This window comes from Vanellus vanellus (genome assembly GCF_965231255.1).
Source record: "Vanellus vanellus genome assembly, chromosome: Z".
Classification (NCBI taxonomy): Eukaryota; Metazoa; Chordata; class Aves; order Charadriiformes; family Charadriidae; genus Vanellus; species Vanellus vanellus.
Window position 1 is genome coordinate 69196318 of NC_138908.1, and position 20928 is coordinate 69217245.

A 20928-nucleotide genomic window follows, 5' to 3' on the forward strand; every position below is an offset into this window, starting at 1 on the left:
TGTGTAATCCTCTTTTGTTGTTTCCATGGACTTGTGCTTTTAAAATAATTTAAGAATGAAATATGTTATGGAATAATTCTAAGCATGAGTCTCTGTGGGAAAGCTGCATTAGATTATCAAGCCACTTGTTGCAGTTCTAAGCTGTGGTCCTCACAGGAAAGATGTACAAGATAAACCTATTTTACACTGGATGTTAGTGAAAAGACCAAGAAATTATTTTTCTCCTAGTTAAACCTATAGAAAGCACATTCATATCAAAGACACTAACATGCAAGCACAGATTTCCATAATAATGTGAGAAAGTGAAAGGAAAAAAGAAGAGGATTTTTACTCTTTGTAGTTAAGAAAGATTGCATTAATTCCTTTTGTATATCCCAGGGGCTACAAACTAAAATGAAAAATATGTCCAGAGGCAGATAATGTCCTTCCTCTCGCAGGGAGAGAAGAGCAAGCTACATTTCTGGAGGAATGTTCTCTTTCCTAACAGGAACTGATCCGTTCAGTCCCACCCAGGTAAGGCTGCTGTTTAAGGCAGGCTCCCCAAGGTCCAGCTGATCTCTGCTGCAAACCCCCTGAAGGATTTAGCAACAGTGACACAGGCAGCCTGGCCTCCTTCACCTGCTGCTGGTTTCTGCTCCTATGGAAGAGGAGGAACATTCAGATTTACCAGGCCCAGTTGAGGGCAGCCCAGCCTCAAGGTGCCTATTACGGCCATGACAAAGCAGCGCCCTGTGGTGCAGGAAGAATCTCAAGGGCAAAACAACTGAATTTGTCTGGGGCTTTCCTAGAAATGTCTCCTGGAATCATGAAGAGGTCACACAAATCATAGAATGTGATTCCATGCAGAAAGATGCAAAGAGGAGAGTGCAGATATAATAACCGTGAGGAAGAAAGAAGGTTGGTAAAAGCAGAGGAAATATCCATTTAGCAAGTGCAAGTTTAAATATTATAGATAATTCTCTGCAACTATTTCTGGGTTTTTCCTTCAGCCTTTGAAAGATCACTTCAAAGGAAAAGTAGTCCCTAGGCAGGGACTTCCTCCCTCTCAAGATTTTGTCTCAGTTAAAAGATCTGTCCAAGCAGCTCCAGTTGTGACTTTCTCCAGTCCTTAGTATTTTCCTGTGTTTACCTCATCAGGCCCATTTCTGGTGCTACACAACCTGCACAGTAAAAGAGAAAAATTCCCAGCCAAGTTTTCTGAAACATACCATATTGTGAAGAGGCACCAAGTACCTCCTTTCTGTGCTAACAAGTTATTAAAAAAAGAAAGCATTTTGGTGGGAGCACATACAAACCACACTTTTTAGCTGTCTCACTTGTTACCACAGAGATGCCTGCATTTATGGGGGACATCTGTCACAAAGAGTGAAAAAGATAAGTTACTATAAGCAAAGAACAGCCTGGGAACAAAATCATGTCTCAAAATCTAAAACCAAACTCTCTTTAAATTATCCTTCAGCAAAAAATAACAGCTAATGCAAAACAAACTATATTCAGATTGGAAATAATCAGACCAGAACAAGTCCAATGAGGGAAGAGAAAATGTGGCACTTACAGCTCATAGAACAGGTTTAAGCTGCCTGAAGGATAGCAGGGAAGTGATCAAACAGCTCAGTAGTGTGAATTCCTTTGCAAATAATGTCTAAGTGAAGATGTGACCAGCGCTTTGTGTTCTGCAGAAAGCCAGAAGCAGAAAAAAAAAAAAATTAACAACGCCAAGTAAGCTAAATAGCAGATGCTATCAGGACAGGGCAACAGAGTGATAAGGTGTGACTAAAGATACCTTTAAGCCACTTCAGGCCTCTCCCTTCTGGAGAAGTAGCTAGGACTGTGTGGGTGGTTTCATCACATGGGCAGCCACTCAAAGTCAAAACTGGCTGCAACCCTCCCAGCTTTTCCAGGAGACTGAGCAGAAGAGAACACCCTCTTCCTCTCCCATCCTCACCCCATGCCTGTTGTACAATGGAATGGAGTGGCATAGGAAGGCCATCACACTGCCAATGTGCTAAGAGATTTTGAGAGAAGCTGCTTGCGGAAGATGTACTCTACTTTCTGCGTCTGGCAGATTAGACTCTCTCCGTCTTACTAACAACTTCTGTTACCTCATGCTGAGCATTTAATAAAACTCTCAAAGAGTTATTCTCACCCTGTAGATGGTAGAAGCACAGGTGGAAAAACATGACTATCACAGTCCTACAGTGCACTGTGGGCAAAATCAGGAACAGAGCTCAGATCTCCTGACTCCTAATCTTGTGCCCACAGAGACTTCATCCACAATGTTATGTCTGAGTGTTTTGAATGAGAGGCAATGCCCTGCCCTTGGAGAGGGACCCAAAAAGGGGCTCAGAAAAGATGAAAGCACAGTCTTCCATGCAAGGAGACTAATCTAGAGGGCAGTCAGGTTCTGTCAGACAGATCAGTTTGGTTTAATGAGTCTAAGCTAGCTGCCACTACAAAGCCCAAAGCCTTTATCCTGGGTCACACTTTAAGAGAAGACGAACAATAATTCCCTGGGAATTAGTAAATACCGTGTTTCCCAGTTCTCAATAAATGACTGTTCCATACTACCATAGCCAAAATGTACTGTTTATTATTCATGTGTTATTATATGTGACCATCCCATGCAAACATACCCAAACGCCATCTTTATGATATGCTGGCATTGAGAATGGAAATAAAAATTCAACATGATCAAACTATTCAACATGCAAGAGATTGTACTCACATATTAAATAATTTTCATGTTAGTCACACATGATTACATGAAATTTTGCTGGTGTTGGAAGAAGCAGGCAGGAGACTTTCTAACCATATTGTACACATGTATTCGGCTTTTAAAAATAACTGGGATCAGAAATAATTGCATAATAATTGCAATATGTTTTGTAGCTGCTGAGCAAGTTTAATTTTCCTATTTTTATTGCTTTTTTGTGCAGATTAAATTCTCAGCATTAACTATATTAGATTAACATTGGTGTGCGTGGCTTTTATAAGAAAAAAAAGAGAGGAAACAGTGCTGGCATGACTATGGTTGGTAAAACACACGCAAAACAAATTGGCCAAGGTAAGGACTGCAGATTAGCAGAGGAAAGTATGCTTCTGGTGATAATCAAATGTATTTGTTTAATAACAATACTTGCCACTATTACAATAATAACCTGAAGTTTTGAAGTGCTTATTTCCTCCCTGTACTGTTTGCCACGTTAGAAGGTGTGGACATGGTTGAGAACAAAGAAGTTAAGAATGATCACAGAGATTAAAGGAGGCCTTCTCAGGCAGGGAAGGCAGTTGCGGTGAGTGGGACCGGTAGATGAGCATGACACGATGGGAAGGTGAGTAGCAACTCTGGGAGGACTCTCGTGGTGGGACGGTAGGCAGAGGCTCCCCAACTCACTTAACAGGTTGATTTGTAGATGAAGTGTCCAGTGTTCCTTCCACAGGTGAAGGCAGCTGTGATCTTTTCGGTGTGATATTGGGGTGGTTTGCTATCGGCTTGCCAGAAGACTTGAGAAAGAGCGCTCTGGAGGTTCAACTTTGAGAAGAGGGGTTTGGCCTAGAAAAAAAAGACTTCTGGAGCACATCCCGTGAAGTGGTACCTTGGCACAGCTATAAAGCCCACGTAGTGATGTTCTAACCTCTAAGCTCCTGTGTAACCAAACACTACAGCGGTCATTAATTTGGGTATTAAACAAGAAGTGCCCCACTTCTCCTTCTGAAGCAATCCTTCCCACCCAGTAGTCTCAGAAAGGGGAATTTCACACACGGGTAAACTTCTGAGACAACCGTCCAGCACTCCCCTCAGGCACCCAAGCCCTTGCGCTCCTTGATGCGATTTTTACCCCTCTCCAGCTTTTTCCTGAGGAGACCAAGCACAGAGCGGAAGGGCCCTGACACCCAGATACCCTTCCCATACGCTCCCTAGCCCTGGGCGAGGCAGGGTGGGCTCCTCGAAGCCTCACCCCCGGGCGCCGACTCCCTCCCACCGCCCCGACCCCTCAGCAGCCCGCTCCTCAGGGCGGGAGACCCGCGCGCCGCCACGTGACCCTCCTCCGCGGGGGGCGGGGCTCCGGCCCCCGCGCGGGGAAAGGGAGGGGCGGGGAGGGGGCTTCGCTTCGCCCCCTCCCCGCCCCTCCCTTTCCCCGCGCCTGAGCCCCGCGGTCACGTGGCCGCGGAGTGATGTCACGCCCTATCCGCGCGGAGCGGCCGAGTGTCCCGGGGCGCGCGGCGGCGCCCGCTCCGCCTTTCAGCAGTGGCGCGGTCGGGTGCGCGGCTGCCGGCGACGATCGTTAGCGGGGACGGCGGGTTGAGCTCCGTGAGGTGAGGGCAGGGCAGGGCGCGTGAGGGAGGCATGGCGTGTGAGGGAGGCACGGCGGCGGGTGTTGGGAAGAGGGGGCTTTGTGTGCGGCGCCCACCTGGCCGCCGATCCGCTCGGGGGGGAGGGGGAGGAGAGAGGTCACCGCCGCCGGCGGAACCTGAGGGTTCCTCCCCTCAGGCGGCGCAACAGGAGGAAACTTCTCCCTTCTCGTTCCCCGCCGAGCCCCGTTTCACCGGTGTGGGCGAGTGGAGAGCACCGGCGGCGAAGGGGGGCTGGGGGCGCAGCCCATGAGTCGCTGCCGCTTGGCTGTTTATTTGCTTTATTTGTAGTTTTATGATTTCCCCCCCCTCGGACCCGGCTGAGCCCCGGGGGCAGCAGTGCCGCCTCATCGCCCCCTCTCCCGGGGGCCCCTGACAGGAGTTATACTCGCCCCCGGCGGGGGGTGTGGGGAACCCTCAGAATAGTCTGATTTAGGAATCGGATCGATTTGAAGCAGGAACCTGTGCCTCTTAACTTCCAACAGAGCACGCGAAAAATCCGGCTTTCTCTCGCACAGTGTTTGGCAGCTCAAGCCTTCTGCAGCCTGGCGTTGCCACTTGTGACATTCTTAAGTTGCTCCCTGTGGAAAGACTAGTTAAATTCTGCTTTATCAGCATTGCGGGATCTTAACAAATTCTCCCGTTTGTTTCTGTACTGAGTGCGGGAATGCTTATTATGGAACTGATGTGAAACGCTTGTAGTTTAGTGGCACGAGTGCCACTTTGGTGGAAGCTGTATTCTCTTTCTTTTTTCCCTCCATCCCAGCGAGTTGCAGGTTAGTGTGTGTTATTTAAAAAACAAACAAACAAACAAACATACATCAAATGCCAAAAACTACACATATATCATTTTAGAAAGGCCTTCTGATGTTTTAGATTAACAAGGAGTAAATGAATTTAGTAAATATCTGTCAGTGACCTAATGACCTGCTGGGCTCCTGTCTTGGGATGCCTGTGAAAAGCTGTCAATGACATTTTATTTATTAATAGAAGAATTGCATAAAAAACATATGAACCAGAGTGAAAGAGCGTTTGAGTAGAACGAGGCTTGATATGAGCTCTTGAGTTGAAGCTAAGCTCAGTGCCAATAAGTCACTATGCAGTAGCAGACATCTGTCCTTCCAATCTCTAAAAATATTGGCCCTGTGCTGTTCTCTTCCCTCTTCCAAGAGTGCTTCTGCTAGCAAAAAAATAAAATGCTACCTCCTCCCTTCCCCTGAACTAAGAGATGGGTGACATCAAGTGTGGAGAGAGACTAGGCGGGAAGCTGCTGATCTCACGAAGCAATGTAAGCATTTCACAAGAAGGTTCACTCACTTGCCTCATCTTTTTTTTTTTTCTTTTTGTATGTTCCCCACTATCTTACTTTTCCCCTTTCTGATGAGGAGTTTGTGCCTCTTTTGAGGGAGAAGCAGTGCCTGGAGAAACATAAAAGCTAAATTCTTGTGTGAGATGTTGGCAATTTCTAAATCCTACTGCAACAATACCCTAATCACATTTCTTTTGAGAGCTGATTGTGGGCTAGTTCTTTTTGCACAGGGATAATGCTTGTGAAATAACTATGGAGAAAAACCAAGCAAAACTAGAACAAGTCAATTCAAAGCTGTAGTGCCTTGCTTAGTGGCAGAGGTAGTAGACTACTGAAAATCCCAAGGTGGGAGCACAGCAAATCTGTAACATCTTCTGGGGTTACAGATTCGAGTAATTGGCTCTCCTTTGTGCATACTTCCTGCACTTCTGAGAAGCCTATTCTCCTGCCTGCATTCCTTGGAGTTGCTATCTCGGTGCCTGTGAATGCACACAGGTGATAGCTTTGCATTGGAGGTAGCTTGGTGCTTGTTTTCAGAGGTGCTCCCTGCTGCTCCTTACATTTTGAGAGCCATCTAATAATGTACTTTTAGGTTATAGAGGAAGTAGTGCAAATAGCTGTAATTCGGGAAATGCATTAGAGCAGAGCTTATCACTGTGTTAACGGCCAGAGACAAATGGGAGTCTAGTAAGTGTGGAAGCAACTGAAGATCTCCCCTGGCACTTAGTACTAGATACCAGTCCAGGAACTTGCTGAAGATAGCTGGAGTGGAAGTCCACAGCAGTGACAGAAAGCACCCTTCCCTCTTGTTGAGGGCCAGAACAGGATGGCCAGTAAATGCCTGGAGGTGATGGTGGTAGTCAGTGTGCTGAACCTCAGACAACCTGTGGAGGAGAGAGCCTCTGGCCTGATGGTTAGAGCGTTAGCCTGGCAAGTGTTAGATCTTGATTCAAGTGCTTCCTCTGCAGGCAGATCACAAATTTTGGATGAATGCTGTACTAACTTAAGTATATTTTCTAAAGCTGCCACAGCCCCCTTTTGGTTTTGTGCCTAGAAGGCATTGCTGGTATTCAAAATACTGTAAAACAAGATGTGTGGGTTTTTTTCACCTGAATCTGTAGGGGTGATGGGTAAAGTGGAGAGCCAAGGAGCCAAGTTCATCCAGTCATTACAATAGAAAAAGAATTTGGACGCTGCTCTGTAACTTCAGTTGCTGAGGATGTTCCACTTCTTTCCTGATAACTGCTGAGAGGCACGGAGCTACTGTTGGTTATTGCAGATGTCTGGATTCCCAAAGGCACTGGGACACCCTGAAATGTCTCTGGAGAGTTTGACACTTGAGTGCTTTCTGAGGACCTTGTTTACAAGGACTTGCCTGAGACACCAGCATGATCACTCTAGGGGAGACCTGGAGATTCATAGTGTCTCTGAAGGCTGGGAGAGGTATCTTAAATGCTAGATCTTCTCCAATATTTGTGCAGCACCTAGGGCTGCTGCTATTGAATATAAGTTTCAACAATCTGAATGAAATCAGATAAAAATGACTTTATTATCGCTAAGATGTAGGTATTGATCTTGCTGATATTCTGCTAGTTTATAGCACTGATAATCTTCTAGAATAGAAAATATCTGAATTCCTAGTACTTTTTTTTTTTTTTTTGAGGGGTGGAAGCACACCTAACTCTCTTTCCCTTTTTGGGTTATGTTTAAAAAGATACTGCATTTTCATCAGCTAAAATATTTTCCCCACCCAAGAGTTTGGAAGCTGAATAGGGGAGTTGTGTTATCAGCATAGTTTCTGAAGGTATTTCTAGACCACAGGAGTTTTCAGTAGGATACCCTTCTAAGACCTCTCAAAAGTATAAAGGCACAGTTTATGGGAGTGGGGCTTGGCAAGTGTCTTAAGTAATTTAAAATTGATTTTCCCGTCTTCTGAACTCCTGCCCTAATAGGTGAATCTTCTGCCTTAGGCTATTTCAGAATACTCATTCATCAGGTCATGGATATGTCTCTTTATAGATTTAATGCTGCATCTGTACAGATTGTCCTGTTTGACAATTTTGAAGAGCATGTGGTTGAATGGTTGATACAGAATACTAGGAAGGGAATAAGTAGAAACAAGTACTAGCTGTTGTTATCCATGTGGGTTTCTCATTTAAGAGCTGGCGTTTCACAAATGAGACTCTGCGTCATTTTTCTCCATTTCTAGTTGTAGCTGGATGCTTCAATTCCAATCTAGCCCTGTTGGACTAAGCATTGAACATGAAACAGTCTTCAGGATTGCGACGTATCTTGTGTATGATCAAACCGGAGAATATGGCCTCAGATTTGAGGGGCACGTAAGGGGGGGGGGGGGGGGGGGGTTGTTTTAGAGAAGGGGAAATTGAAAGCAGAGAAAGACAGTGAGTGGTATGTCCCAGTTCATGCAGCAAGTCTTGTCTCTTTTACTGTGCTCTTCAGTGAGCTGGATGTGTGTTGACAGACACTTCCAGACAAAAGAACTGGAGCAGGAACAGAGTAAAGTTGTATGTAATGAGTGAATGACAAATTTTCATGGACTTCGCTTGAACTAGGCATTTGCCTGGAGTGCTGTCTAATATGCCAAGTAAACAAATGGGGGTAATGTCACATTTTGATTTTTCTCTAATCTTCTCCTGTAATTCACTGTGTCTTAGGCCTTGTTGATGCAAGCTTTCTTCTAGCTGTCTAGAACTGATTTTGAAAACACTGTTTAACAAACCGGACACATTCCCACATCGACAGTCTTGCTTGGATTTGTATTGTATTGTATAACATCCACAGAGGCCAGCACCGCTTCAGCTGAATCCATTAAAAATGAAGTTTTAACATTTGCAAATTCTGAATATCAAAAGGAAGTGTAAGAGTAGAGAGTCGATGCAAAGTGTTCTGGAGGGACGAGCAATAGCTGTAGATTTGTAGTGATGTAATATCTATGGAGCTCTAACTTTGGGGATCAAATGCTTAAATTTGTACAGTTCAGCACATCCTTGCCTGTGATTTGTGAACAGATAGAGGGATTGTACTAAGTTACCCAAGGCCCTTGCTATCTCTGATGTCTGATTCTGTTTAGAGTGGGATTAACTGTGTATAAATCACTCCCACTCTTGTGTAGTACTTGGGCTTCTCAGAGCATTTTTCAGTGTGTTTTCATTAGTAAGAGTAGATTACCCAAGCCAAGAATTATTTGTCTTTATAGGTGACATTAAGTTTAAAAAAATTTGGTTCCGTTTGACTTTTCCTATGATGGGAGGATGGGTTACTCAAGATGGAAAAACTGAGCTGTGCTGATAAGAGTGGGGAAGCGTTCCCATTATTTTGGTCACAACATACAAGCTTCTCTGCTTTGGCCTGAGAAATAGAGAGAAGAATGTGCTCAACTAGATGGAAATGAGAAGGTAGTAAGAGATGAAGCATTGGGAACAATTTTTTAGGACAATGTGGGCTTGCTGCATTTATGTATGAACAACAAAAGAGGCTGGGCAATGGCTAATGTCTCCAGGTGGTCCTGTGGCTTTGGCAACGCTAAGGAGAAGCTTGGGTTTGAGCATATTCTTGGTACTGGATAGTAGGTCAGGGGAGCTCAGGAATGTGAAGCATTTGAGAAGTTGCATACTGAAGGTGGGCAGCAGAAGAGATGCCAATAGTGTGAATGCCTCTGGCTGCTCTGCAGTGCTGGTTGCCACAAGGGCTTGTGCTTCTGGGTCAGAGCAGGGCTTATGATTCAGAAAGTGATTGTCCAGAGAATAAATGGTGGTGTTGGACACTTCTGGGGCCCCTTATTTTCCTGTGAGCATGGGTGTATTCGCACAAAGGAGATCTAAGTATATGGCTGCAATGGTATTCTTTCAGACCCTCTTTTCATATGTTTTTTTTCTTTATGTTGTCAGATCTTGCATGGAGTCTCTAGTTCTTTTTTGTAACCTCACAAGGTTAAAAAAATTTTTGAAGTAGTTTTGGGAGGGGAAGGGGAAATTTGTTGATGACATGAATTGTACTTTGCTGCAGAACAGCACAGTCTGAGATGGAGGCTTCTCAGGGTGTTCTGAAAAAGATGCAAGATTTTTGACACCTACATTAATTGAATTCAGCACTTATCAGTAAAGGGTAACTGTCATCAGCATGGACAATGTGTATAGTGTACGATTTTACTGTAAACTTGTAGTTTTACTTAGTAAAGCTAAGGTTGTTTTACTATTGCTTCACTGGATCTTTAGCCATTCAAGGAATTCATTGTAATATTGTTTGAAAGGCCTTGCTCTGATTTTAATGCAACTTAATGAAAGGAAAAAAATACATGTCAGTATTGTTGTTTACTGTGGTTTGCACAAATCTCACTGTAAATCAGTGGGGAAGATTATCCTAATCTGTTTCCTGCATTTAAACCTAAAGATTGTATTGTGTATTAAAGCACAGTTTCAATGACATTGTTAAGGCCGAAGGTTACCACCACTTCAATGTCTCCAGTTTTAACTAGATAGGTTTACCATCAACCTAAAGATGTTTTTTTCTGTGGCTTGTATTCCTGAAAGCTATTTCTTAACATTAAGCTGAAGGAAGATGAGATAGAGGACTAGATATTTAATTTTGGAGCTAATGGTTAAAAGCATGTGATAAGCATTAGCTGTTGAGAATCCCTGGAGTTAAGCACTTATCTACTGCTAACTTGCTGCAGCTACAAAATGACAGCCCTCAGTATTTATTATCACATTTGTTCTGAAAATGGAGAAATGCCACTATTAGTAGAGATTGCTTGTTGTTAATACCTGTGATTCATGGCAGAAATACTGTTTTGAAGTGTCTTGACGTTCCCTAGTGAATTTCTAATAGTCGTTTCCTATCTTGTAAAACAGGAGTGTATTAATGGCGCTTCCTTTATCCCCCCTCTGGCAAATGAACAGTTGTCATAAAGCTCTGATGGATCAGGATGCTGACCTCTTTTTGCATCAGTTCCAATAATTATATCTTTTAAGGGGTGACTTCCTCCTTTAAACAGTGCCAAGAAAAGGCAACCCTCACTGCTTCACGGGTTTTTATCTCTATGGCTGATAGATCATGTGCATTATGATGCACAAGCTGTAATCTTAATGTTTGTGTTTAACTATGTCTTATGGAAAAAATACAGATGTGGCACACTAAACTTGGGAATGCCATTTTTGTGTGCTTGTGCATGCTTTTTTAATTATGCTGAGGACTTGAGTTTCACATTCAGTGCGTAAAATGCACTTACGCAAGAGGTGAAGTATCCTGTGGGAAAAATAAGTTGGCTTGTAATAGAAACACAGCTCACCTCCCTTCTTCCTTCCTCAAGAGGGGGAAAAGTAGCATGAGCGCTTACAAAGCTTGTTAATTAGACTGTATTACAGGTTTCTCATAGAAGAGTCCAGCTTTGCAGCTGTTCTGTGCATACACCTACAAGGAGTTGTCATCTCCCCCATAGCCCTGTAGTTGAGTACTTTTATCTTCTATGGGAGCTATAACAAATATTTCGTTAATGGGAGCCAAAAAAGCTGAGGGGGTGGGAAGGGGAAAGACAGCCTACAGCAGACAATTCTTTGGCAATCTGTATGTGAAAAAAGATTTCTTGTTTTCAGTTCCCCATGTACAAGATTTCTTTATGTTTTATTAACTGGTCTAATTAAGCTGTTTACCTTTTAGTCAAATATGTTTAACTTTTAAAATAAAAAGTTGTGTTCAGTTTTGGATTTTGTAGGATATTGTATGATGTTTTTCAGCTTTTAAAGTTCATATAGACTGTGGTTTTGTTTTGTTTTGCCCAAAAGTTTTAAAAAGAGTTTGGGTTTTTGTTCTCCGTTTTCTTTGTCTCTCTCTTTTTTTTTTTTTTTTGCACGTGCGCGTGTGTTGTTTTTTGTTGTTGCTGGTGTGGTATGTGAATAAGGCCGGATAAGTGTCTTGTCTGTACCCTGGCATTTTGCTCATCACCCTTGGTGTTGCTAGAGAATGATTTAGGAGATTATTGGGCTCTTGCTGATGTTTGGGCTCCTTTCCAGTGCAGGTTATTGCAGCTGTTGTGCAATTTAAACACTTTCTTCAAAGTTTGAGTAGGTGTAGCAGAAATCAAGTGGTATGCTTCTCTCAGAGCAACATAAAATAATTCCTTCTTTTTGACTGTTCAAAACTTGCTTTTATTTTGATTTTATTTTTTGTTAAGATTTTACAAATACTCCATTCAACCCAGGAAAAAGCTAAGAAACTGTCACTGAAGCCAAGGAATGAAAAGCTTCTGCAAGTGTTTTTTTTTTCGTTTTCCATTTGCATGCTAGAGAATTAAACAAAATGCCACAAGCCCATCCTCTTTGAGAGGAAAAGCAAGAACTTCGAATGGAACCCCTCGTTCATATAGCTGAAAGCAGTCAGGAATCTCATATGACTTCAGAATTACTGTTTAATTAGACTTAGTCTTTTAATTAGATTTAATGATATTTTAACAGCCTACAGAATTACCACATCCAAATTACCTACTGGAGGTGTGTGTTGTGTGGGAAATGTATTTGTGTGTATGTAGTGTATGGGATTTTTTGAAGATATGTACTTGTGTTTGTCTTAAATAGCTGTCAGATAAATATGGGGTTGAACTAAATGGCATGTTTACTTAGCACTAATCGCTATTCCTGACTGGTACATAGCAGTGTTTTGTGAAGCATTTGTATATATACCAAACGTATACTGTGTAGTTGCAATTTCAAACTTGTAGTAGAGTGATCATGTAGAACACAGCAATTTACTTCATAATATTAAGAGACTTTCTTTTATGAAACAATTGAATATCACTTTGCAAGCTGTAATCTACTGTTTCTGAAGAGTGATGTGAAACGTTAGTGACCCTGCATGACCTGTTTGAATTTATGCTCCAGTCCTCATTTCAGTTATTTATTTATCTGGCTCGAGTCGTAATATTTTTTCTCCTTTTCTTCTAGTGTGGAGGGAGGAAGTTTATACAGCTGAACATCCTTTACTTTAAACTGTTCCTTTAGAAGGAATTTATATAGCAGCTAAAATTTGTAGATGAGAGGGGCTGGCTATTCCAGTGAGTGTACTGTAAAACTAGAAATTTGCAACATTTTTGCATAGATGGCTTTGCCTGGTCAAAACGTATGTTGCTCTTTCATTAATTTTTTCTCCTGTGCTCTAGGAAAAAAATACGTTGCCATGCTACTTTAACATCCTGTTTGCCATTACATTTCTCTTGATTGGTAATATGTGGTATGTTGGAGCTTTCTGTAGGAAATTTCGCCCTAGGCACTGAGAGCTTGCAGCTTGCCTGTAATGTTAGTTGTATATGTTTGTGCAACTGCTGCTTTTCTTCACTTGAAAGGGAGGAAGGCAGAAGACGACTGACTGTGATAGTGCACTATCACATTAAAACCAGCTATGACTCCAGGAATACACATACAGTTTTTATGGGAAAGAGTATAAAACAATTCTTCCAGTAGTAACCTCTGTTCTTGCTCAGATGGTTCTATCTGCTATGTTGTGTTGGGCTGTCCTAGTATGCGTTGTGAATGGTTTAAATACAGTTTTGAATTTGCTTAGTGGTTAGACTTGTACATACAATAGTGGAGGTACTTCTGCTACCCAGTGTAGACCCATCCACGGTTGTAGGATAGTGGAGTTTTAATGAATGACTTTACATACTTATTTCTGCTTTTCCCACTTTACAAATGTCTGCCTTGATGATGACGTTAAAATGGGCAGTGGGCAGGAAAGCTGCTACATGCGTGAATGTGTAAGTGATCTGATTATGTGGAGAGGTAGCTGGTATAATGTGATACACGCTTGAGTTTTTGGTAAAGATTTGCTCTGTTCTTCTGTGGTCAGACTTAGGCATGCTTTTCGGTTTGGAGAAACAGAAAGTTTCCCTTAGCTGGCTGTTAATCTTTTTTAGAGCTTGAGGGTTAAATCCTCAAAGGGTGATATAGGTATGCAAATTCAATTCAGACTTGGCTGCCAGTGAACGAATGGTATCAAGTTGGAATCTTATTTTTCTTTCTTTTTTGTTTAGATATTGAAGAAGGATAAAAAGCTCCTCAAACGTTTGGAAGGTTGAATGTGATCAGCATGAAGAGCTTAAAAGCAAAGTTCAGGAAGAGTGACGTAAGTATTTCTGCTCAGTTTGACTGCTGGTTTCCATGCTGGAAACAAATTCTTCACTCCCACCTTGATAAGGTTGTAGGTTAATGAATTACAGAGAAGAAAAGCTTTTTCCAAGCACAAAGGCAACAGCTGAGTACAGTATGGAGTAGGCTGTTTCTATTCGGAGTGCAATTCTCTGTTATGCAAATTAATAGTATTTTAGTACCTTACTCCCTATAACTGAGTCATGTGCATGTGTGGGGTCTGCAGAACTTCCATTAGATTGTGGTGGTGCCTCGGTTGAAACTTTGTTCCAGGTACAGGATTAAGCCTAGTAAGGATTTTACTGCGCAATCATATTTCAGTCTAGGCATAACACCATTCTTATCAGTGTGGTGTTTGAGCACTTAACGAAAGGTCTCCTCAGCAAGAATACAGGAACCAGCTGTGCAATTAGGGCAGCTGTGTCTTATCAGTTCTAGTGCAACAAGAGAGGTAGATATGAGGCTTGAGCAGCAAGGATGACAGACATAAATGTGGAAATCCTACAGGAGACTCTTCAGAACTGTATTTAGAAAGGCTGCACATCATATGTTGCCTCTTGCTAGTAGTAGTATCAGTGGAAATCCAAGCTTGAACTTGTATAGTAAGCATGTTTCCCTTGGAGCAGTGGAACTGCTGTACTCTAGGCCTGTTCTTGTCTTTCTTTTCCTACTGCTACTCATCCCAGCTTTTTGTCACACGCTAATGCTATTTGATGGCTGGTGATCAATCAGTGAAATAGGTTACTTTGTGTTTAATTGACTTTCCAGATTTTGTGTGGAATTTGTAACAAATCTCCATGATCTGTGAAGAATGTAATGTTCCATCCTTCAACCTAAATTTGTGTGCTGCTTTGAGAGAAATGATGTGTTGTTTTTTGTCATGGCCAGATTCCCACAGGGTCCTAAAGCAGCTGTATTTGGTGAAGATGCATTAGGTTTGCAAATGGAGCTTCTTCAAAAGTGTTGATGTTCAGGAATAAAATTACACACTGCTCTCAGGAGTAGTACAGGCTGTGCTTTGATGGTCTCATGGCACACCATTAGAGTTGTGTCTTTAGCTGGCTTGTAACGGACTTCAGTAGCTGGGAAGAAAGTAGACATGCTGTTGTGGTGTAATCTGCAGATGTTATGGTTACTGCTTAAAAACTCTTTTGAGCTCCAGGTTAGGATTTGGTGCAGATGCTGTATTGGCTTCCTGGCAGCAGCACTGGTGGATGCTCTACTCCTTCGGTTTAGCAAGAGTTCTTTCTAAAAAGACTACCTCTAAAAATGAGCTAAATATGTCAACCAACCTTTGGGAGCAGAGGGAAACACTTTTAATGACTTAAGCAGTGTTTGGCTTTTGCTAGTCACCAGAATGAATCAGCCAATGGGGCAGTGTCTTGTGCCACTTCACAACAAATAAAAATAATGTCACAAGTGTCTGGTGTCTTATCTAACTGAATATGCCATTCGGTTTAGAACTGCTAGAATTTTGTGGTCAGATATTGTTGCTCCTGTTGTGAGTAGCAGCAATTGCTATTTTGAGTTCACCTATACCAGTAAAACTTTTTATAAGCATCTGCTTGAGTAATGAGACCAGTCCCTTGGCTAATATGTGAACACATTTGGTATTATGGAAGTTAGGTGTGCCTGTGTGTTAGGATGACTTCATTCACACTTCTATGCTAGTTGGCTGGGGTGCTGGTCTAGAGGAAAGGCTAAGTGACATGCATGATGCAACTAGATCTTGCTGTAGCTAGTCCACACACTGTTATAAATTGCACTGGTTCACTTATTCCTTACTTATCTGTCCTTGATAACTCACTCATGCCTCTCCCCAAAACCAAGTGGAGTCTGAAAGTAATTGCTGTTTTGATACTACTGCTGTCTACTGGCTGGAGACAAAGCTGACCACAAAGGATTTTTCAGATACCTAAAATTTAGATATGCAGCTCTAAGAGCACAGCGGTCTAAATCCCTGACAGTCTGGTTTCCTCTGTTCTGAAGCCAAACCTTAAAGGCATAGTTCAAAACAGCCAAGAGGAGCTGTTCTATACTTTGGACAAGATAACCAAGGAAAATTATCCTTCTCTTTAGTTTCCAGAAACCGCCCTTAGCTATAATTTGTGAGGAGGAGGAGGAAGAGGAGGTGGTTTTAATTGGAATTAGTCTTATTTGTATCTCAATTTATGAGAGGTGGTAACTGCTTTTGGATTGGGGATAAGGGTAAAGTCAGCAGGGATGGAAGAATTCTTTTTTTCATCTCACGTCCCTTGTGTTTCTTTCTGGAGGAAATCTTTAATGTCTTATTTTGTAGAACTGAAGGTGCGTTGGGGGAGTGGAACAATACCCTTTTCTTTAGCCTCACTGTTAGCATAAAAAATAGCAAGAGGGGGAGGAGCAGAAATAAGTCTTTAAGGGCTGTATGAGAAACAGGAATTACATAGACTCTTCTCCAGGAGTAAGGCTGATAACTTAAAACTGTACGGTGGAGTGAAGACCATGTAGGAAACTTCACTGATTTATTAAAGCTCTCTAGGCTGTTCTGGAGTGGCTGAGTTGAAAGTGGGCACAACTGCTGATATTCATGCATCTGTCTCTGTGTCCCTGCTGTGGGGCTTTGCTTTGGTGCTCTTGCTCTACCAGTCTTGCAGCTTCCAACAGAGATATCCCTGCTCCCTTTTCTTTTATCCCTACCCTTCTGGTTTTGAGGGTATCTGTCCAGTTCAGGGACATAAAGTGTCCAAAAAGTGTCACCAAAGTGATGGAGAATTACTTTGTGGGGTGAGTTTTAGCTGGTTGACTCCCTACTCTGTCTCCCTGTAGGGTCAGCCCTAAGAGGAATGGTGAAAGCAGGAGGAGCAGCAGGACAATCCTTTTCTACAGCTGTTGCTTGGCTTAGCTGCATTATCAAATCACACCCTGAGATTATTGGCCTAAAAAGTACAGGGGTGTGCATGCCAGCAAAAGAGTTGCAGGAACACAGAAGTAAATAAGGCTGCTAATTCTGATATTTAGCAGAATTGGTGTAGTCAACAGGTGAGAGATGGGAGCATGGCTCTTGTTAGATGAGAGAGTGACTCCTCACTTCATGTTTTTGCTGCTCACCTTGTTTACTCTCTGTGTGTGCAGGCAGCTCCATTAACTGGAGCATCTTTTTTCTTTGACAGCCTTAATCGCTTCCTGGGGTTGACTGTTGCCATGTGAACATGTGTATTTGGAGTGGAGGAATGAGATTTATCACTCTGTCACAAATGAGTATTGTCAAAGTGTGATGATGTGTAGTTACAGGAGGATGCTTGTAGTCTAGAAATCCGTGAACAGGATGCCTAAGAGGGAGCAAATGCTGAGACTGAAAGCTAAGTAGTGGATGTGCACACTTCGAGTCTGTAGACAAAACAACAGAAATTGCACTTTTGTCTTGACAAAGTAACTAGTCTCTTCTGCCTGAGAAGCTGTATTTTATTCACTCTTTCCTTACCTCTTGCTCCTCATTACCAAACTCAAAACCTACTATTAGTAATACCTAAAAGCTGACAACCTACAAAGACTACCATTTTAATTGTTGCAAGAGGCTATTACATTTAACACTTGAAAAAGTTGGTGTGGTAATATCAGGAACTATCATACCACTTCAGAGCTTGGATTTGTTTATAGACTGGCTCTAGTTTATTCACATGAGAGAATGAGCATCTCTACCTAGTAAGACAGAAGTTCTTCACTGTTTCTGCTTGAAAAAGCAGAGTTTGAAATAATCCAATTAAAACAAAACCAGTGCTGACTGAAAATTTTTAGGACCATTTTCTGTGAGTATTGGAGATCAGCTGAGAAATGTGTCTTGCAATTTGACAATGACTAATTTTCTTCTAATTGCTAGATTCTTGACTGGACAAGAGGAAGATTAGAATTGGGATTTGTTTCCAAATATCTTCAATACTGAATAATTAAAATAGTAGAGTGTCTTTTAAAATTGAAAATTGACTGTGCAATTCTGCAGAAAAAGTAGCTATTGTCAGAAACAAAGCCAAGACAGACTGGGATTTCCCAATGCTAATTGCCAGCTCTAACTTCTGGTATTTCTGGAAATGCCTATTTGTTGTACTATTGTGTGGGGGTTGAAAAGTTTGCAGTTCTTATGAAAATTTCTGCTTTTTGGCCTGTGGTGTAGTCATTGTTCCATAAATCTCAAAGTGATGAGGCAGTTAGGTATGTTGTAGTATAAAATCTCGGTCTTAATGTAGATGCTATGCTAATTAAGACTTGGCACTTCTTTTTAATGCCTGATGTTATACGTGGTAGGCTCCCCTTCAACAGTTTTTAAAGTATAAAATGCTACATGAGGGTCTGGAACAGAAAGACTGCTGGGATACATTCCATTGAAACCATCGTGTTCCCATGTGCTCTGGACTGAATGTGTGGGAGAACAAAACTTGGGTGGGGCAACTTTAAAAATAATAAAGCAGAATCTCCTTTAAACAGCCCTTAAATTCTTTTATACACCAAAAGCTACTATTAACCTAAAAAGGAGCATGGGATTGTTAAAAATTGCATTATCCACACTGTGTACATGTACTGCTTTCTTTCAGGGTAATTGTGACAAAAACCCCGCAGACAGAGTTCACTCTGGCTAAAAAGTGAAATAGTGGTGTTGTCTGGCCGCTTTACCCAATTATTTAGAAAATGAACTACTGAAATTTTATTTTAATTTAGGTGTCCTCCTTTTATCAGGTGTTGAATTAAATAAGCCTGAAACACATCACCATTTAGGAAGCTGAGGAAGTATGGGCTAGATGAGGTGACAGTGAGGTGGATTGAGAGTTGGCTGCAGGACAGAACTCAGAGGGTTGTGATCAGCGGCACAGAGTCTAGTTGGAGGCCTGTAACCAGTGGTATCCCCCAGGGGTCAATACTTGATCTAATTTTGTTTAATATATTCATTAATGACCTGGATGAGGGGACAGAGTGTATCCTCAGCAAGTTTGCTGATGATGCCAAACTGGGTGGGGTGTCTGACACCCCAGAGGGCCGTGCTGCCATCCAGCGTGACCTGGACAGACTGGAGAGCTGGGCAGAGAAGAACCTAATGAGGTTCAACAAAAGCAAGTGCAAGGTCCTGCACCTGGGGAGGAAGAATGCTAGGCACCAGTATAGGTTAGGGGCAGACCTGCTGGGAAGTAGCTCTGAGGAGAAGGATCTGGGGGTCGTGGTAGACATTAAATTATCCATGGCCCAGCAATGTGCCCTTGTTGCCAAAAAGGCCAATGGAATTCTGGGCTGCATAGGGAAGAGTGTGGCCAGTAGGTCGAGGGAGGTCATTCTCCCCCTCTACTCGGCACTGGTGAGGCCACAACTGGAATACTGTGTCCAGTTTTGGGCTCCCCAGTTCAAGAGGGACAGGGAACTGCTGGAGCGAGTCCAGCGAAGGGCAACTAAGATGATTAAGGGATTGGAGCATCTGCCTTATGAGGAAAGGCTGAGAGAGCTGGGACTCTTTAGCCTGGAGAAGAGAAGGCTGAGGGGAGACCTTATTATGGCGTACAAGTATCTAAAGGGTGGGTTGAAGGAGGATGGAGCCAGGCTCTTTTCAGTGGTTCCCAGTGACAGGACGAGGGGTAATGGGCACAAGTTAGAACACAGGAAGTTCCGTTCAAATACCCGGAAAAACTTCTTTACGGTGAGGGTGCCAGAGCACTGGCACAGGCTGCCCAGGGAGGTTGTGGAGTCCCCTTCCCTGGAGATTTTCAAGCCCCGCCTGGATGCAGTCCTGAGTAATGTGCTCTAGGCAATCCTGCTTTAGCAGGGGAGTTGGACTAGATGATCTCTAGAGGTCCCTTCCAACTCTGAAAATTCTGTGATAGTCATAGTTTTCCCTCAGTTTACTGTGTTCTTCAGTAATAATTTCTGATTCCACTGTATAACGTGTAGGGGAAGATTTGATCTCTGGAATGTATAGCTTGTCCTCAACCACTTCTTGGGAAAGGAGGGTTTAGCCTTCTCTCCTTTTTGAAACAAATGCCGTGGCTCGTGCTTCTCCCTCCCTCTGTCAGGAGTCAAGGGTCCTACCTTCCACCCTATTTTCTATGCCAGATCTGTTTGGCTTCAGGCCTCCAGTTCTGGACAGCAAAAGGCTCTACTGTAGTCAGCTTGCTCTCCCAGCCAAAGCTTAAATGCTTTGTGCAGGAAAGAAGTTAAACGTGTTCTGGGTCCTACAATATATAGAGTAAGACCTGCTGCCTGTTGCAGTCAGTTCGACATGAACCTCTTGCCATCAAGTATTGTCTTTTTTCAATATTGACAATAGGATTGTGCTCAGAGTATTTCCAAAACTACCTTATTCTGGCGAACTGTAATTCTGGTGCGCTTGAGCCCTCAGTGAGGGGGCCAGTATCGGCCTGTAAATTATGTAGCATCTCTTACAATGGTGGAAAGAAAACATAATGGAGAAGGCAAGTAAAGACTGATAAGTAAGGGCAGGGGAAAACAGAAGGGAAAAAGAAAAGGTCTGAAAGGGAGGGGAGAGGATGGACAGTTGAAGCTGTACAGTTAGAGTTACTATTTTGGTAACTGTTCTGTGAGTAGCAATAACTGGGCTCTTATGGCATGCCTGCTGATCAGCTATGTCTGGATGGGAAAGTACATGGCTTTGGTAGAGTGTTTGAGGCTAGGTAGCTTGCAGATATTCTAGAAACAACATGCAGCACCTCCAGATGGTTGGGGCAGAAAGGAAAGGGAATAGGTTAAATGAGAACTGTGCTGTCCTATTTGTAGTTATAGTAGAAGAACCTGAGTTGGAGTTGGCTTACTTTGAATAAACAGATTGGTATTTCCTAAAACAGGATTAAAGTCTGGAGTATAACAGAGAACATGTTGGTTGGGTTCCCAGGCAGTCTTTGTCAGTCTATAATAAAACTTCATTGTCAGTTATAAATTCACGATTCCTTTGTCTGGTGCTAGTCCCATGTCTGTTAAGTGTGCAGTGTTCATCCACAGATTAGGTTGATCATGCACAGTTGTAGTCCTAATCAGCCAGTCTTACAATGTATTTGCATAGCAAGTGCAACTCTGTTAAAACCCTGTGTTTGCAATCAAAAGACGCTTTGGGGATGAATGAGAGTCAGATTGGACCTG

General features: G+C 42.6%; 1 protein-coding gene across 1 annotated transcript in view; it reads left to right on the forward strand.

The window, feature by feature from the left end:
* The first annotated feature begins 4254 nt into the window (after window positions 1-4254).
* Window positions 4255-20928, forward strand: part of RAI14 (retinoic acid induced 14) — an 89030-nt gene continuing 72356 nt past the window's right edge. Inside the window, exons 1-2 of the mRNA XM_082497231.1 lie at window positions 4255-4317; window positions 13704-13795. Coding sequence (XP_082353357.1) covers window positions 13760-13795 — 36 coding nt within the window. The 5' untranslated portion in view covers window positions 4255-4317; window positions 13704-13759. The remainder of the gene's footprint in view (window positions 4318-13703; window positions 13796-20928) is intronic.